The sequence below is a fragment of the Pelecanus crispus genome, chromosome 17 (assembly GCF_030463565.1).
Source record: "Pelecanus crispus isolate bPelCri1 chromosome 17, bPelCri1.pri, whole genome shotgun sequence".
Taxonomy (NCBI): Eukaryota; Metazoa; Chordata; class Aves; order Pelecaniformes; family Pelecanidae; genus Pelecanus; species Pelecanus crispus.
In genome coordinates, this window is record NC_134659.1 from 2,394,821 (window position 1) to 2,413,404 (window position 18,584).

The following is an 18,584-nucleotide window of genomic DNA, read 5'->3' on the forward strand; positions in this document are numbered from 1 at the left end:
GTCGACACAAGTGGAGGGGAACCCAATGTGGCAACTGCGTCCAAACCAGCCACGTCATGCAGCCCCCAGGCAAAACTGATGGAGGATCATCAGTCATCTGCAAAGTCGGTGCAACCGTTCCCATACGGGGTGACCAAATTCAGCTTCTGCTGGAAGGTTTTGGGAGCACTGCACAAACCTCGTGCTTCGTGCCAGCCACCAGACCCCCAGCAGGGCTTAGGGAAACCCCTCAGGACCAGTCACGGCATCGCTGCCAAGGGCAGATTTTTGCACCTTTCTCTGAAGCAGCTGGTGCTGCCAGATACAGAGGGCACATACCGATAGGGTTGTGCGCCTGTGTATGAAGCCCAAAATGAAGCCTTGCCTCCACTGCCAGGTCCAGGAAAGATTTCACCAATACACAAATAAGGGGCACTATTTTTCCCCTTTCTCTACTCCTGAAAAGCTAGGACAGAGCGGTGAGAAGCTGCAGCTGAGTGGCAGCAGGAGCACAGGCTGGGTGCAGGCACGTCACCCTTTCCAGCACGGGGGCTTCAGCAGGCACCGTCCCTGGGCACACAGCAGGATAAGAGCACTGCAGATCTACCGGCACACTTGTCATAGGCTTGCTTCCCAGCTGCTCTGGAGATTAGCATACATGGCATTTCCCTCTGGTTTCAAGCCTCTTGGCTCTTCTCTAGCCCCCTGCAAACATTTGCTGTCCCATCTCCTCTATCCTTTCAACTGCCCCTCCATCTGCAAAAGCATTAATACAAATCACTTGCACAGCCACTTACTTGCACGCCCTTTCATACGAGCTCAGCAGCCTTTTCCTTTCCCTGGAGCTCTGAGGTTTAAACCTTGTGCTCTGACTAGAGATAGCAAATCCAGCAGCAAATGTTCTTTGAAAGCAAGAAGGAACTAGAGCTCTTTTACCAACAGCTTGATGAAGTTCTCCTCCAGCATCTCTAAGAGCGCTTGCTTGTTGCAGAGTGACCAAAGCTCATTTGGACCATTTCTCTGGGCTAGGAAGTGTCATTCTCAGAGTGCAACACGGCACTGGCAGCAGAGAGGGGTTTTCCAGCCATCCAGCTCGGTGGATTAGCATGGAAGTACATCACAAATTTTTACGTAACCAGTGGCTGTGCTTGCTCAGACTTGTTATATATGGGAGTTTTCTCCATTCAGTGAGCAGGGGAAGGTTTTAAGAGCAGCTGAGAAAACAGGACTAGAGGCAACTCAGAGCTGCAGAAGTTGCAGATGTTGGTCGTGCAAGCACACAGGAACCGTTGTTCTTGTGTAGGCACAAGTGCACACGTGTGTCCTCAGAGATAGAGGTGCGAAAATTCTTTCCTACTCCAACATGCATATGAAGACCCTGATGCCACTACTCTTGCACACATCTTTCTGGACACAGCTGTATCTTTGTTTCAAAAAAGAGGTCTTGGTAATCCTTCCCTACATGATGAAACGATGTTGTCATTAACCCTGAAGTAGGTGATTGCTTTGGGAAGGAATCAGATGCACAGATTATTCAAATTTTGCCAGGAAGGGGAAAGCTGAACTGGGATCCTGCTTGCACTGCAGAGCGAGGGGTGGAGGGCAGCGAGGTGACCATCAGCCAGAGGAACTGCTGTTAGCAAGGGGCAAATACCAAGCCCCTTTTTGTGCCATATTGTTTGCTCTCTGAAGAATGTTGTGTTTGTCTTGCTGGCTACTTCTGGGATATGTATGAAAGAGCATTTTTCATGCGCAGCAAGTTAATTATTAGCTATGGACAAGTGGCCACTGAACAATTAGAAATCACAATACAAGGAAGAAAGCACAACAGAACACCTTTCATCTTAACACGGAAATAAAAGCCTTTTTCTTCTACCGGGAATTACCCTTAATAAAAATGAGTCATTTAACACCCTGAAATCAAATTCCTCTGAATGTTTATAAAGACTTTCCTTGGCACTTATCACCTTCTCAAGAACTTGGAGCACACAGGTAGATCAACAGCCCTGCTCAGGAAATGCACATTCCCACCACTGCACCATGCAGTGTCCAACAGCACACTCGGTTCAGGCCAAAGAAAACAGTTCAGTGAAATAAGACCCTTGGCTTCCTCTGAGCCATCACTCAGTCCAAAACAAAGGCAAGGTCAGACATAGTCATCCTGAAGACTATGGACACACAGTTTGGTTTGACATTCCCCAACAGCCATAATTCTGAGTCCCGGCCAAGGGTCAATTTTGGTGCAGTAGGTTTGTTAGATATACAGGTGGGACAGTGCTTTATTGGTTTAAGTCTGATTCTTGGAGGGGTGGGGGGCAAATCCCTGCATCTCACTAACTTTACCAGCAGCTGAGGAACAAAAAAAAAAAAAAAAAAAAAAGAGGTAAAATATTACCCCTTTTCTCTTTTGCATGTCCTTGAAGAGATCAGGGAAACAAAGAGCAGTAATTAAATACAGGCTTCAGATGGGAACTCTGCTCTATAGGAAACATAAGGAAGAAATTTGTACAATGAGTGTGGTAAGACACTGGCACAAGTTGCCCAGAGAAGTTGTAGATGCCCCATCAGTGTTCAAGGTCAGGTTGGATGGGGTTTTGAGTAACACGACCTAGTGAAAGATGTCCCTGCCCATGGCAGGGGGGCTGGACTGGATGATCGTCAAAGGTCCTTTCCAAACCAAACCATTTAGTGATTCTGTGAGAGCAGGTTTTCCTAAGGAGTGGTATTTGCTCTCAGGCTCACAAGTGAACAAGCCTTGTTTTCACTGTGTGAACAACATTGAAAGAAAATATGACCCCAGCTATTAAACTATTAGAAATAGCTTTATCTTTTGGCAAGGGTCAAGTGAACAGTTGAGCTCCAGGTTGCCACCTGACTCCCATGCCTGCCAGGGCTCGGTGGCTTTTGTACCATTTTTGGACTTCAGCCTTGTGATGGGCTTTTCTGATTTACACATGTAAGAACAGATACCGTTTCTGATTTTGAACAAAATCTCTTCTGGTTTGGCCGAACTTGCTTTTTATGCTGTGCACACCACCATTGTTGCCTGTCTGTGGGACGCTCTGCCTGGGGCACTCCACTCTGACAGACACGTTGGTGGCTTGCAGGCATTGCATTAACCAAGTTTGTCATAAGAACAACTCCATTTTACAGAAGGGAAGACTGGGGTGTTGGGATGAGACCCATGGGCAGTCATGATGCCATGCAGCAACACAGGCAAGAACAGAGTTATCAGCTCCCTCTTTCCCGTTCAATTGCTTGACAGAAGCAATTATATGCTATATTTCTCTCTAGCTCAAGTAGCCACAACCCTTGTACCCTCCAGGCATGAGGATTATTAGACGACTTGATCAGTTAAGTAATCATTTTGCAAATGTCCTTATTCACCAACTTCTGTGCTTTTTCCAGGGAATGCAAGAAAAATGACTTTACTAGCATTCATCTTCCTGCTTGCCTTTCTCCCAGCTGAATCTGCAAAGAGCAGATACCTCCCCAAGGCAGCAAGTAAGTGCAACCTGTCTGGGGCACAGGTCTTGTGGGTGGCCTAAGACCAGAGGTGGCATTACTAAGGGGGGGGCAGGGTTCAGGGAGTGTCTCTACCCCATCAGTGCCTATCACTGCCATGGGACCTTTCAGAACACGCGATGCTGCACAGCCCTGTGTCCATGCTTGCCCCGGTACACCCAACCTGCTCTACGGTCCCCATCAGGTCGCGTAGCACAGTTGACATTTACAGCCAACCTGTTTTCCTCTTGCAGTCTCAAGTCCTGTGTTCGGACCACGGCAGGTATATGGTCTGCTTGACGGGTCAGTTGCCGTGAAATGCTTCTACCCTCCCACCAGTGTGAACAGACACGACAGAAAGTATTGGTGCAGGGAATCGGCCACAGGCTGCATGACCATTCTCTCCACCAACGGCTACATCGCTCCAGGCTACCAAGGCAGAGCCTCCATCACTGACTACCCGCAGGAAGAAAACTTCCAGATTAACATCTCTGCGCTTACAATGGCAGACGCAGGCACCTACCAGTGCGGTATTGGTATCAATGGCAGAGGGCTCTCTTACAAAGTCAATCTGGATGTTTCTAAAGGTAATTACAGTCTCTGAACTCCTTAAAGTATTATTTTCTTTTACCTTGTCCCTGCCTTTTTAATAGGGCTCCACAGATAGTCTGTCCAGTGTCAAAGAGCTCAAGATGCTCCATGCTTTCAGGAAACAGCAGTTTTCGTTTTCCCCTGTGCTCGTACAGAATGAATTTTTTGACCAAAAATGTGGCATAAAAATCAGATTAAATGAACCTCATCTTAAGGTGACAAACATTGCTTAGGAACTGCTGACCTCTCTCAGCCACTAAAATTTAGGGAGGTGCAAGTCAGAGGGCAGAACTGCCCGTCACTCCAATGTACCCTCCCCTCCAACCCGCAGCTGAGGCAGTGCAAGCCAAGCCTCTGCACAAATCCACGCGAACACGGTGTGCAGGATGGCACCACGCTGCTGGGCAAGGCCCAGGGTGCAGAGCGTGGTGCAGTCCCTGGCAAGAAGGCCCTGGGAGAAACCCTGCTACAGCACAGAGACCTCAGTCCTGAAATGTGTGACAGACACGGGACACAGCTGGGTGGATCGTGCTCTGACCAGGAGGGGCACACGATCACATAATAGAGCAAAGAAGAGAGAAACCCTATGCTAAAAAAACCCCTTCAGAGGTATAGGGGAGTTGCGCACAGTTACCAACAGAGCAGGCAGTAGACGTTGACCGGTGTCTCTGTATGCACAGGTCCACATGTGCCTGAGGGACCTGAGCTCTTCTATGTGAAGCTGTACAGCACTTTGACCATATCCTGCAGCTTTGGGCGTGACTATGAGAGTGCGAGGAAATTCTTGTGCAAAATGGAGAAAAACAGCTGCCTTAACATCATCGATAGTTATGGGAATGTTGATAAGGATTACACAGGGCGAGCTCTGCTGAGCAATGAGGACATTCCAGGCTCATTCAGAATCGTGATAACTCACATGGGATGGCAAGACTCTGGCTTGTATCTGTGCGGGGTCGGCTCCTATGGGGAGTACGGAGAAACAAAGGAACTAGATGTGCATGTTTATGAGGGTGAGTAAGCTATTCCCAGAGTTTTTACCCCTTCATCTCTGCTTCTCTTTAGAAGCATTACTAGTAGTCTCACTTTATTTAACAAGAACTTTAATTTCCCTTTGCAGCATGCTCTTATCCTATCCTCTCACCTAGATACTTCTTTCTATTCATTTAACTATCTATAATCACCATCACCAGTAAAGGTTGTATCAAGACTTAACTTTCCCAGCAGTGGCTAGCTATCTTCCCCAGTCTGGCTAGCCCAAAACTCCAGAAGGCAAATTCTGCCTACCAGTTTGAGACAAGCAAACTGTCTCTTCAAGTCTTAATTCCTTAAATCTCAAAATGACAGGTATAGAAAGGAGAAGACCTGCCCTTCCCCTAGCAAAGGGAGCAAAACTTCGAAATGTCAGTACACAAGGACAGCAACCACCCAGTGAATCTGGGAAAAAGAAAGGGCTGACAGATCCTTTAGAGTCAATTCCTAGCAGTGCCAGGACAGTATCCTACTGTCTGTACCCCTGAGCTTCACCTAGCCTTGCTTTAGCCACAACAGCTTTTTTTGATCTGATAATATTTATTCTCTTGGGAGAGTGCCACATGGGCAAATGTTATACATGTCTAACTGCTCATTTCATTTTTATCTCCAGAGGCAGATGTTCCTCAAGGAAAGCCCACAATAACTGGAGTAAAAGGAAGTTCAGTAACTTTTGAATGCCACTATGGGCTTGTAAAAACATCCATAGTGAAGTACTGGTGCAAGTGGAGACAGCATGGGTGTGCTCGGATCATAGACAACACTGGGTATGTGTCGCCAGCATACGAAGGAAGAGTGGCCATGTTCCACAGCCCAAATAACACAATCACCATCATCCTGAACCAGCTGAAGGACACTGACGAAGGCTATTACTGGTGCATGACAGAAGAGGAGAAGGAGCAGCAATCATCAACTGAGCTGAAGATCACGGACGGTATGAGCTCGCACGTTGGCAGTTCTCTGCCTGCTCAGTAGGTACAAAATCTCCTAAGCACCGCAAAGGAGCAGATCTGGCTTTTTGGAAAGTGTGAGGTCTAACTCTGAACTTTTATCTCCTAAGGCAAAACATTGTGCCGATCCCCTCACACCCCAGTAGCTTTAAAATGGAAACACGAGGTTTCAGTTTTATGGGAAAGTGTTCACAAAGTTTCTCATGCGAGTATTTCTTAAGCCTTGCAGAAAAGCCCCCAGCTTTCACCCAGGGATGCATATACAGCATCCTTAACATTAACTTAGCAATGTAAGGAGCACTTTCCCTCAAAGATACATCTCCTGGTTCCCCATCTCCAGCAGCACCACTACCTGTTGACTGCCATTCCCACCACTGAAACCACTAACATCAGCCCTGATGTTCTGTGTGCCCTTGCAGGACAACCCGCACTGAGGGGAAAGAATGACGTGGAAGCACAAGTGGGTTCACGGGTCGATTTAACTTGCTCTTATCCATGCAAGTACTACTCCTACCAGAAGTACTGGTGCAAGTGGAGCAACACTGGCTGCACCCCCATGCCTGCTTCTGACCAAAGGCAGCCAGGACCAGATGTTACCTGTAGCACTGACAACAAGACAGTTATCCTAAGCTTTGACTCGGTGACAAAGAATGACCAAGGGTGGTACTGGTGTGGAGTGAAGCGTGGTGACCTCTTTGGGGAAACCATGGCAGCCTACCTGCAGGTGACTGAAGGTGAGCTCCAAGGCAAAGGCAGGCAGGGGTTTCCTGCTCCTCAGGGCTGTAAACTATGCTGCCTTCTGTGAGAGAAAAGTCCTCTCCATATCCACTAGGTTGCAGCACCTCAAAACAGAAGTGCTCTCATCCAGGCAGCCTCCCAGACTAGGTGCCAAGAGCACCCTGATTCTGCGCAACTTGTCATAGATGTTTTCATCCACTCACTGGTTTCTGCTTCCCGGTCACAAAAACCCCCACCGGTCTAAAAATCACGTCCTTCCCCACCATTTTTACTTTTTAACCCTGTCCTTCCTAATTACTACTATTACAATTTGTAGCATCATTCAGTTTAAGCAACATCTGACACCTGTCAGGTGAAGGACTGCATGTGGTTCAGAGATGCATCTTGCTCCAGGGAGCTTATTATCTTAATAAACAGGAACGCAGTAGGGAGGAAGGAAGGAAGGGCCATCACCAACTCCCCTTGGACAGCAAGGGGCTTAGCCTCAGCTTTGGTGCAGTATCTTATTTTTCTTGAAAAGGAATATTGTTAGAAGCAGAACAGAGAAAAAGTACAACTCTAGATATCCCACATGCAACCATCCTAAGTGGATGACAGTTGAGGTGAAGACAAAGAGAAACAGCCTCATTTCACTGCCTTTGGCAGGCAAAGAGCTAGAAATAAAAGCAACCAAGTATTCAAAATTTATTAAGGGAATACTAGAGGCAGGGCTTAGAAATGCAGGACTTCTCAAAAGCATATAGGCAGAGAGCACTTGAGATTCTTGTAATACATTATTTGGAATTAGGTTATTTCAGATCTCTCAACCCCATTTTAAAGAGCCTCTCATGCACAGCCAAAACCCACTACAGTTGCACGTGCGCCAAATACGCCCAACTAGTTCTTGTGTTGCCGTCTCCGTGCTGCTGCTCACGCGACTAACTGCCCCTCTTCCCTGGGAAACACAGGAAGCAGAGGCAACCCCAACCTCGAGCTCCTGGGTGTCGATGCCCCCAGCCGCACCGAGGGCGACCTTGCTCCCCAAGGAAGAGCTTTCAGCGGTGCTGCGGTGGAAAGCGCGGCTGCCTCGGAAAGGTCAGTTCTCTCCAAGCCTCTGTCATTTATCGTTTTTGTGAAGTTTGTGTTAACCCGTTGTTGGTACTGTGTTTGAATACTGCACGTGTGGTATAGCAACAAAAAACTTCTTGTTGCCAAAGAACTTAGCTCAAAACGTCAGAGGAAAAGAAGCAAAAAAGTTACAGCAAAAGGCAAGATGTCATGAATTTAATCACCAGCTCAAGAAAATACAGTCCCAGAAGGGAACAGTTAGAGATTCCAGGTACAGAAAAACTAATTGAAAATATTTCTGTCAAGATTAGAGAGCTTTCCTTCACACATTCATAACCAAGCTGCTGATGTAGCCCGTTTGGCACAACCTCTGGCCTATGTTTTCATTTGCTCCCCTGTGATGTGCTGGGATCCAGTTCATTAACAGAATTGCATCGTGCTCACTCAGATTTACCATGCTATATAGATTTTAGACTGCTGGAAATTCATATACATTATTCAGTCTTGAATAATTTAAAAAAAAAAAAAAAAAGGCATTTCACAGCTTAGTGGTATCTTTCCCTCCATTCCAGCTCTGACCAAAGCCATGGCCCCGATGTACTTGCTTTAGTCCTGGGCCCTCTTGGTGCCGTGCTCCTGATCCTCATGACAGCTTTCGCCGTTTTTAAATACAGGCAGCTGAAGCGGTCGGGTGAGTCCCTGCCTTTTCTCAAGAAATATCAGCAATATTAAGATGAAGGCGTTACCTTGTGCCTGCTGCCATCTCTGCTGGGCTGAGCTGCTCCCCAGTACCCCCTCACGTGATGGGCAGACAAGGGACCCTGCTTCTCCCACTGAGCCCATCCACACAGCTCCAGCACCCAGCATACAGGGTGCCCGGGCTGGGACAGAGACCACCCCTCTGCTTTGCACAGGGCATTGCACGGTGCCTCCTTGCACAGAGGCAGTTCGGATGCCGATGCGCTTGCGCCGGCTGAGCAAGCATGCAGGGTATTTATCTCCTCCCTCTTAACAGACCTGGTGTCCGTCGGGAGCTACAGGACAAACATCAGCATGTCGGACTTCGAAAGCGTGAAGGAGTACAGCGCAAGCAATAACGCCTGCGAGAAAGAGACCCAGGAGACTCAGATAGGAGGGGACGGTAAGCTGCTGACTGATGGGATTGCCCTCCATCCCCAGCCCCGGGGCAAGGGGCACCGGGGAGGGGCTTGCAGAAGGACCCTGCAAAAGCCACAGAAATACCTGCCCCCACCCTAACACCTCCCTTTGCCTCCCTGCAGAGTTAATCACCACCATGGCCCCCCCGGAAAGCGCTGCCGAGACAAAGAAGGCAAAAAGGGTAAGAGGAGGCGGGAGAGAGCCCACTGACCTGGGAGGCACCACCACAGCTCTCCAGCCTCTGCCGAAGGGGCTGCCTCTTCCCAGGGGCCTTATTTATACCCAGGTGCTCTCCATCTTACCTGGACCTGGCCACCTGCTGCAGATCAGCCTCCATGGGGCAGGGGGGACAGCTTAACCCTTTCCTGACCCCACGTTTTAGCAGAGACAATAATACAGTACACCAAGTCAGCCCCAGGTAGTGTCAGGAAGGTTGGGGCTGGGTTGTTACATTAAATATGAAATCCTGGGATAAGCAGATGACCAGAGGCCAGAGCACATCCCACCTCCCGGCCTTCCCCCAACGCTGTGCTCCCATGCGGGCAGAGGTTCAGGGGGCAGGGGTAGGCAGGGAGGTCTCTGCCATTGCAAGGGCTGTGACTTGCTCTTGTGGGCCTGGCAAGCCCCTGCCTCCCCCCTGCCTCCCCTCCCCTTGGGTAAGATCATGGTCAAGTGGCACCACTCAGCAGTAACCGAAGGTGCCGGCTGCAAGCCCTTTAAAAGTCTCTAACCAAAGGCGATACGTAGGTGGTGTAAGTGCCAAGAGCTGAACCAGAGTGATAAAGGAAACTATCAGGAAACCAGTGAACCCGGCAGCTTTAGGACAGGTGAGCCGGATGCTGACATGCAGGGATAGGCATGCCAGGGATTCCCAAACCCGCAAACGTTTGGGGTCTTCCCAGGGCGGAGCAAAGGCGTGATGCTCTCGCATCCGCATGACCCGCCAGATTGCTCGGTCCGCCTGTATCATCCCAAGAAGCTCACAGCCCTGCGGTGCTGCCCGCGTTAATGCTGTCCTTTCCCCTGCCACGTCCTGCTGTCCGTCCCCGGCCACCTAACAGTGTCCTCCTGTCCTTCCCCAGAGCTCCAAGGAGGATGTTGACCTCGCCTACTCCGCCTTCCTCCTCACCTCCAGCAACATCGCACAGGGCAGCTCCGGGGGGGATAGCGCTGCCCCGGCCGTGTCCCCCCTGAACTAGGAGGGCGAGAGCTGAAGGCGAGGGACCGAGAGGCGGCAGCAACTGGGACCGGCTCTACCTTGAGGATCAGAGCAAGATATCAGCAAACACCACTGTTTATAGCTACCACAATTTGCTATAGCTTGACCTTTTTTTTTGCTTAAATTCAGCTTCGAGCAATGATTTAGGAGGAATTGTGTGATGCCAAATGGGGTGGCTGGGCTGGAGGTGCCGGTCTGAGTGAGCAGGTTGGACTGGGAAATGGCAGGAGCTTGAGTTGGCTTAGCCCACCAACAGCCCGAGCCCCACCAGTGCCCTTCCAACACTGTGGGCTCTCAAAGGCCAGAAGGCGCATTTAAAAAAAATCTCATTTTCTTTTAAAGGCAGCTGGAAAACCCTCTAGAACCACTCGCGCTTTTGATTCCCCTAAGCTTTCTCATCCAGAGGGCAGTACCTGCAGACCAGATGTGGTCTGAAGTGTTTTTACGCACAAGCAATAAAGAATACCACTGGCTTTCAGCAGACTGGGGCACTCGCAGTCCGTGGGAGGGCACGGGGAGAGCACACCTGAAGAGGCGCAGTGAGGGTGCATTGGCTGGGTGGGGGGGGAAGCTTTCTCCTCCTCTTACTGCAGCATTATGGCATCACATCTGGTGTTGCAAACAGCACAGGATGGTAGAAGAAACCCACAATTAATGGAGCTGAACAGGAAATGTTTTGAGTAATCTCACATGCGTTTTCATCAACAGCAGGAATTGAGCACAGAATGGCATTAATTAGTGTGACAAGCTATCAGCAGCCTATACAGCTGCTAGGTCAGGCAATAGGCACCCGTGTTCCCTGGCACTGTATTTGCGTAGTACAGACCAAACTCCCAGGAGCACCTGAGCCAACAATCTCCCATTTCTGACTTGGAGTCGGAACAACTGAGCCTGGTCCATGCTCCTCTGCCACGGAGCCACCCCGCTGAGAGTGGCCTTGAAAACCCACCCTTTGCTTAATAAACCTGAGACACCCATCGCTCACACGCTTTCCCTGGCTGACTTCATGTTTATCCAGGAGGAAACGAGGATGACTGTAATTAAATGTTGTCTCGGTCTTATTTTTGAGAGCGGATGGCTAAACAGAGAAAAGCAATTTATTGATGCATGGATTTCCAAAGAGCAGCACGACACTGCTGTCTGTCAGTTAGGTGCGAGTACAGAAAGCTGAATACCCTGCAGATAAAGCAATGTAGGAAGCAGCGATGATGAAGTTGTGACAAAGCACAGAAGCAATTTTCCCTGAACACCAGGAATGGGATGGGCTGGTGCCTGCCTGGCTAAAAGAGAGGTGTGGAGGTGTCTGACAGGGCCAGAACTGTTCAGGAGAGAAGGGGCAGAAACTGCACAGATAAATTCAAATTCCTGAGCCTGTGTTGGTTATGTGCGGCTCTGAGAGCAAGCCATAAAATATAAAGAATGAGGAGCATCATGCTGGCTAGAGCCTGAGCTGATGGTCTTATAGTAACATCACAAGTTTATTTCTGTTTTAGTAAAATATTAACTACGCTTTAAAATGAAAACAGTATGGTAGCTCAGCAAGGTGTCGGGCTGTTTGTGTTAGCCTACAGACGCAGTTTTCATCAAGGGTAAACACCAAATTATTCCTGAATCATGGACCTCCCCACAATAACCGCTGAGATGAGCTTTGCTCACTGTGAGTAGGAGGGCAGCAGCTCCAGTAGTATTTGTGTTTCCCCTCCCAGCCCCGCATTTGTGTTTGCAGGGCTGCTCTCACATCCACATTGCAATAGTCATCACCTTACTGATACCAAGGCTAGGACCTCAAATGTCAGCTTATAGCTCACCTGCCTCATCTCCCAGGCTGCATCCCCTCGGCAGCACGGTGGGAAGGGGCTTGGAGATCGGAAAAGGTGAGGAGGGGCCAGGACAGGTCTGCGCCTGCCTGGAGTTGCTGGAAGTGAATGAATTATTCTGGTGCAATAGGAAAGGCGTGCGTGTGGAAAGTGTCCCCAGGGGTGAGCAGTCATAAAGCTGCAGGAGAATGCTAAGGTTTGGAAATTTCTGAGAGGAGAAAACCCCTTCTGCTCTCCCTTTGCAAATCAGCTTCCTCTTTTACCTGCCCGCCGGCGCCCTTTTCTCAGCTCCGCTCCTCCCGCACTGTGCTGGGAGCAGCGAGAATGAGCTGAACTCCTGGGAGAGGTGCAGAGGGCAAGAAACGTGGGTGGGCTGAGCATCCTGCCAGCCAGCTCTGCCTGCACCCCTCAGCCCCGGCAGCTGCCTGCCCGCAGCTCCTGCTCCTTCCTGCTGCTGACACTTCCATCTGGCACCTCATTTCCAAAGGGGCACGTCCCCGGGCTGCTGCAGTGCTTCGCAGTGTATGGGAAAGTGAAAACTTAGTTTGACACGAAAGCAATAAATCGTGCATGGATTGAGGCACGCAACCCCTCCGCACAGGATACAAAAATCAATGAAATCTGATAAATAATAATAATTGTGACAGCGTAAGCTGAGGATGTGGAATAAACCCCACACTTCTCACTCAAGCTGTGATCCAGAGCTCACCACAATGAATGGACAGTTCCCCAGGGACCTCACCAAGCAGCCCATCTCCTTCACCAGAGTGTTTGCCAAACAAACCGATTGATTTCCTTTGGTCAGCGACGAGCTGTGGTATCTCATTGCATCACTGCTTCCTTCCTAATGGTTCTTCTTTAACAGAAAATCATGGTAAGTGCAAGATATGTCATTCTTAAATGGTTGATTTCAAGAGCGATGGTGTTGAAAGATCGGCTTTCGTGAACACTGGCAGAGCATGGAGGGATGTATTCACCCGTTCATGCCCTGGCACCAGGACAAATGAAAGTACGCTGCAAAAAGACAAGAGAAAGCAAATTAAAAGAAACAAAGCCGTGACAGGCTTTCCTTTGGCATAAGCATGTATTTGAGAAAGGATAGTGAGAAATCAAGGAGCTCTTCCCTTTAAAAGTGAATCACCAAATCCCGCTCAACGTGAAGCACATGCGTATGCACTATAGGCAAATGCTGGTGAACTCACCCAGACAGGTCACCAGCCAGGCCTTTTTGGGCAGGGACCAGGAGTCTCCTCCTCCTCCTCCTCTGCAGCTCTTCATTCTGCTGGCGCCCGATGAAAGGCGCAGCGCCCACCGGACGGACGCAAGGCTCCGGTGATGGCGGGGTGTTGCCGGAGGTCTTGACCAGGGTCCTCCTGTGATGGGGATGAAATCAAAGCAGTAACTAGGTTCTCCTCGAGGACACGAGGACTTTATTCCGCAGTAACAAAATCCTGGTAAAAAGCCTCTTCTGCAGCTAAAGCCTTCCCTGTATCACCTCTGTAGCATCATTAGAAATTGCCCAAGCTGGGAACAGCCAGCCCTCCATCCATACCAGCTGCTGAAGCTTGCCCGTGCCCGTGGGCAAGAGAGGGAGAGCTGGAGAGTGTTGGACTGTCCCATGGGAACAGAGGTGCTGAGAAGAGGTTTGTGCAGGCCTGACGGGTTCAGACCTAGAAGCAATGACTTGACCCTAACAGCAATAAGAGCTGTTCGGAGCCAGGGAAGAGCATGCAGCGCCCTGGCTGTGCTTGTGCCGCCGCAGCCGGCAGGAGTTTTGGTACACCTTACTTAGCTTAGTTGATCCCTAAAGCAAAATGCACCAAGTCAGAGATCTACCCTCCAGTCTTACTCAAGCCTTATGTCTAATGAATGCAGCAGTACGACTCTATCACTTGAAATACTAGGACTAGAGCGCTACCAGGGACATAAACATCCAATTGCTCTCCAAGCAGCTTGTGCTAATCAGCAGCATTTACCTGGGCCCTGACACCAGGAGTATTTAACACCTCCTGGCTGCTTGGAGAGATGATCTGGGTGGTCTTGGTTCATTTACTAACAAGTTAGTCCTCTGCCTCTCCGATACTGCAGCAATATGTGTATTAACACCTTGTGGGAAAACACAGTGGAAAAGGGATTTAGAGCATGCAGAATTGTGGGTACCAGCAACGTGTGTGCAGCCACTGGCGGCTGAAAGAACCCAAAAGGGGTGAAAACAGACCAGAGCTATACATTATGCACAATGAAAATGGTCTCGTGGACAAGCTGGGGTCCTTCAGGTGTCATTCAGGTGTAAACTTTGGTCTGTCTGGTATGGCAGGAACAGTGCATCACCTCTGGGATGCTAGCATTACCAGGAGTGACAATATCTGCTATGAAAGGGCACCATGGTGAGTTCGGAAAGTTTCACCAACACGAAACATATAATTCCTCAGAATTTTGACACACAGACTCAGCACAGTTTCAAGTGGGGTTTATTTACAGTAATTACAACAAATTTCCACAAAACTTACTACTGAGTGTCAGTAAATTACATAATACATACAAGAACCTTTTTCTGTTCAGCCACCACATATCTTGCATAGAAAGTTTTTTACTGATAAGGCAGAAAATATCACCTCAAAAGGAAACGCAGATTTCTAAGGCCTGACATACCTGCTAGGATCTATTCTTGGAAGCATTTCTCACCCTGTGCACCTCATTTCAGCCAGAGCGATCAGCAGCAGCAGTCATGTAAGACTGAGCCCGGATTTATGAGCACTGCTCTGCACATTAACTACACCAGAGTAGTTCCAGCAGGCACTCAGCACTCATGAATATACATTCCCTATACAAAAATGTTAGAATTTAAACAATACTTCTATTAAATGATCACAGCTTATGTCTGCTAGCAAGAGAAACCCTTTTAGATTTTCCCTTGGAGAGCAGCCTTTGCTAGAAGTCTGCTATGCTATTTATCAAACATGATATTTCCATCTTAATGCAAGACCCTGCTGATGCATTCACCTATGTACCTGGCTAGCAAACACTCAGTAGAGAAGCTGCACTGATACAGTACATTATTTTCCCATTCACCGCTGGCATGTGCGAGGCCCCAGCAGCTTCGTTAGCCCCAGCCATTGGTGGGTCGTTAACGCCTTCTGCTCTCTAACGAGATTTCTCCATCCAGTCCAGCAGGATGTCCAGCTCACCCAGAGATTTAATTGCTGCAGATGTGACATTCAGCTGAAATGATATAAAGGAACAAGGTGTAAGCAAAGACAGCGAGTACAACCCAGTGTAAAGATGTATCTGCGTTAATTATTAGACTTAGTCATCAACTTACCCCTTCGTAGTTTGCAAGTATTTGCTTAAATTTCTCAGCGGATTCCTGTCCACACAGGCACTTATTTTGCTCATGCTAGAAAAATATGATAGAATTCATTAGTTTGGGGGGTTAATTTTCAAAAATAAGAGATCAGTTTCTAATTATGCTGGAAATTACTGTATAGACTGAGACCTTGTTAAACTGGAAAAGGCTGCAGGTCCTTAAACCAGGCGTCAGCTAAGAACAGAGTTTACTCTGATAGACAGAGGGACAGGATAAATATCATTCTTGAGAACTAACGTGGGAGCTGGCTGATGAGTGGCAGGTATAAAAATATCTCAGCGGACATATGCACTCTTCACATCACACTTCTTTGTATTCTTGTTAAAACCATTTTTTATAAATAAAGATTTTGTAACTTTATAAAATGCTTAGGTTTATTTATATACCAAATACTAACAGATGACACTAAGCGCTAGCAATAACCAAGACTTACACACTGCCTGAGTTTCCTCTTCATGCTGAGGAAGGAGTTGGCTATGCTGCTGATTTTTCGGTTGACATATGAATCCTCAGTCTTGCAGTGTTTGAAGACTTTGTCCACGTAGAAGTTGAAGAGTTGATGGGTGATGCAGCATCTCTCTGAAGACTTAAGGAATAAATTTCATTTTTAAGAGGTCTTCCAAAGTGCTGTAAGCCTGTAGTTGCCAACCTTTCTGCCCCCCTCTAGAATAAAGCATCTCTAACACCAAGCATGGTAGCTGAGCACAGTGTGTTGTTTTGACTCATATAAAGCTTTTTCAGTGATGCTTAATATAAACTGATATTATATATAGGAAATTATTTTAGACTGATTTTCCAGGAGATCCATCCTCAGCGAGTCTCGTTGAGTCAACAAAATAAATAGCTGATTTTGTAGCTGGGTATTAGAGACTGAGACCTGAAGCAGTGGCCCATGTCTAGTGCTTCAGAGTGTAAGAGAACTGCAAAATACTTATTTACAATATATTTCACCTCCCATGATCACATTCATCTGCTTTTGGCTTCTTTAATAGCTTTCCACCCAAATCCTGGTTCACCTTGCTATGCTCCACTGACCAAGGTGGTGGAGAGCTGCAGCTAAAGCTCCTGTAACTGGAGCATCACATGTAACAAAAAAAAAGAAAAAAAAGAAAAAAAAAAAATCTCTGCCCACCATTTCTGGAAAGACAGTCAAGGTGAAAGCCCGGTGCAGGAACCGGCAGTGGGACACCCACCTCTTTTCACATACGTGATCCACATCACTTTATCCTCCCTGACCCGTGCTGTCTGCCAGCATCGGTGTTTCACAGGAACTTAGAAGTCATGGTATTGAACAACTTCCCCAAACGCCCTGAGCTCGTACACCTCATGACGGGTGTTAGGATGCTGGCTGGTCAAAATTATTCAGAGAAAAACTGAAGACACGGTAAGGACACCTACCTTAACCTTGTGCAGAGAGTGCGGGTAAGACAAGATGCTCAGAGTCCTGATGGGGTCTCTGGCTTGCTGCACGGGAGAAGACAGAGATGGTGACGTACGTGCTGGCTCCAGAGGGGCTTCGGGAGCCGCCCACTAAAGCGCTTCCCCAGCTCCACAAGAGCCCGGAGCAATACTTACGATGTTGGCTTTAATTGCGGTGAAACCAGACCTAATCTCAGTCACGCTCATTGAAATCCTGCAGGGTCCGAAGTGGAAGATTTTATTCCCAGCTGTCAGCATCAAATTCAGCCAGCATGACGTGGAGAAGAGGCAGAGGAACAAGTGGGATCCCTTCATGCTGTTGCAGGATGTGAACACGGCTGGCTGCCTGGGAGATCTGTTCAGGGAAGACAATATTGCCTTTCTATCGCTCCTAAATAACACAATCGTAATGCTTATGAAAATATAAGTATTCTATATAGTACTTGTACCTGTACACGTGTATTTAAAAAACCACGCTGACTAGTATCTCTTACCCATTTCTTCTTTACTCCCCATGTGCAAGAGAAAAAATAAAATAAAAATAAATATTTAACAGAAGATCCCAAAAGAAGAAAAAAAAAAAAAAAGAAAAAAAACCAGCAAAAGATTGTATGTAAATAGACAAAGTTCTTCTGAAAAATTTTCATTACAAAAATAAATACAGGTAAATTAAATTTTAAAAAGTCTACTGACTCAGAAGCAGCAGGAGGTAACTGCAATTGAAAGCAGCAGATCCCAAAGTCTGATCACAAAAGAAAATCTTTCCCTCAGAAATAGTATGCTTCAAATACAAGTTCTGTTAGCACTGAAAATGAAGGTTTTTAATGGAAAAAATCCTTTCAGAGACATATTATAGGACTACAAGCAAATATATACGAGTGCATAGAGTGAAAGGGCAGAATCAGTATTTTACCTTGTTCTTTGATGTGGGTTCACCTGTCTCACTGACGTCTGACCTGAAGAGCTCCGAAGAACGTGTTTTTATCCAGGTACCGGGAGGAAATGACTCTTGGATTAACTTTTGGGATTTTTCTTGCTTTTCCCAGCATGTATTTCCCTTTGCAATTTACTGAATTAATGAGCTAGTGAAAGGGACCAACTCTCTCACCCACAGGTGTTTCCCTAACCTACGGAGGCGGGAAATCTTGGCATCGCCGTATCATTTTTCATTCGGGAAGAAGGACGCGACCAAAAGGAGGGACCATCATGGGGGTTACATCTCCAAAATGCCAAGCTCGGGGGTTCCCCGCGGCACGGAGACGCGCTGCCAAGTTCCCCCTGGAGAGGGGCCATTCCCAGCTCCCGCGGAGGCACTGGGGTGCGGGATGCCGAGCGGCATCGCCCCCCCGGGATGCCAGTGGTCCAAACCCCCCAAGGTGGGAGGGTTTCTGGCAATAGGACGTGGCACGCTAGTAAAAGTAGCGTGACTCAGAAAGTTGGCAAGACCTTTCTCCATCACTGTCCTGGCACACAGGGCCTTCACCTCCTGGCTGCGGGAGACCCTGCTCTCGGGCTTGCTCCTCGGGTGGGTGGACACTTATCTCCATAGGCACGTCCCTGGTATTTGGAGACCGGAGATGCCCAGGTAGGAGAGGGCAGGGCTTTGGGAAGACACAGCTCCCACCTCGGTGCCTGGAGAAGTCACTTGGTTTGCAGGAACGCGGGTGACTTAGGTGATAACACGCACAGCCCAAAGCTACCACCCTGCAGAAGGACAGAAATTGCACTCAAACCTTTAAAAGTCCACCAGCCCAGTGGCAGCAAGG

At 48.1% G+C, this 18,584-nt stretch overlaps 2 protein-coding genes across 2 annotated transcripts; one reads left to right on the forward strand and one right to left on the reverse strand.

Annotated features, from left to right (window-relative positions):
• The first annotated feature begins 3,401 nt into the window (after nt 1–3,401).
• Nucleotides 3,402–10,195, forward strand: LOC104036454 (polymeric immunoglobulin receptor-like). Its single transcript, XM_009490070.2, has 10 exons — nt 3,402–3,487; nt 3,745–4,070; nt 4,755–5,084; nt 5,717–6,037; nt 6,473–6,787; nt 7,739–7,865; nt 8,411–8,529; nt 8,854–8,979; nt 9,119–9,177; nt 10,079–10,195. The coding sequence occupies exons 1-10, from the start codon at nt 3,402–3,404 to the stop codon at nt 10,193–10,195; spliced, it is 1,926 nt and encodes a 641-aa protein (XP_009488345.1).
• A 4,981-nt stretch (nt 10,196–15,176) lies between these two features.
• LOC104036455 (interleukin-20-like) lies at nt 15,177–17,133 on the reverse strand. Its single transcript, XM_009490072.1, has 5 exons — nt 16,975–17,133; nt 16,798–16,863; nt 15,833–15,985; nt 15,355–15,429; nt 15,177–15,254 (listed from the first exon to the last, which is right to left on the reverse strand). The coding sequence occupies exons 1-5, from the start codon at nt 17,131–17,133 to the stop codon at nt 15,177–15,179; spliced, it is 531 nt and encodes a 176-aa protein (XP_009488347.1).
• Nucleotides 17,134–18,584: the final 1,451 nt, after the last annotated feature.

Bases quoted from the DNA above. Each gene is read 5' to 3' on its own strand.
- LOC104036454 (XM_009490070.2), top strand. From the start codon at position 3,402: ATGACTTTACTAGCATTCATCTTCCTGCTTGCCTTTCTCCCAGCTGAA. The intron at 6,038-6,472 runs GTATGAGCTCGC...GTGCCCTTGCAG, and splicing joins TGAGCTGAAGATCACGGACG to GACAACCCGCACTGAGGGGA. The intron at 6,788-7,738 runs GTGAGCTCCAAG...TGGGAAACACAG, and splicing joins CTACCTGCAGGTGACTGAAG to GAAGCAGAGGCAACCCCAAC.
- LOC104036455 (XM_009490072.1), bottom strand. From the start codon at position 17,133: ATGAAGGGATCCCACTTGTTCCTCTGCCTCTTCTCCACGTCATGCTGG. The intron at 16,864-16,974 runs GTAAGTATTGCT...TCTCCCGTGCAG, and splicing joins CCGCAATTAAAGCCAACATC to CAAGCCAGAGACCCCATCAG. The intron at 15,986-16,797 runs GTAGGTGTCCTT...TTATTCCTTAAG, and splicing joins ACTCTCTGCACAAGGTTAAG to TCTTCAGAGAGATGCTGCAT.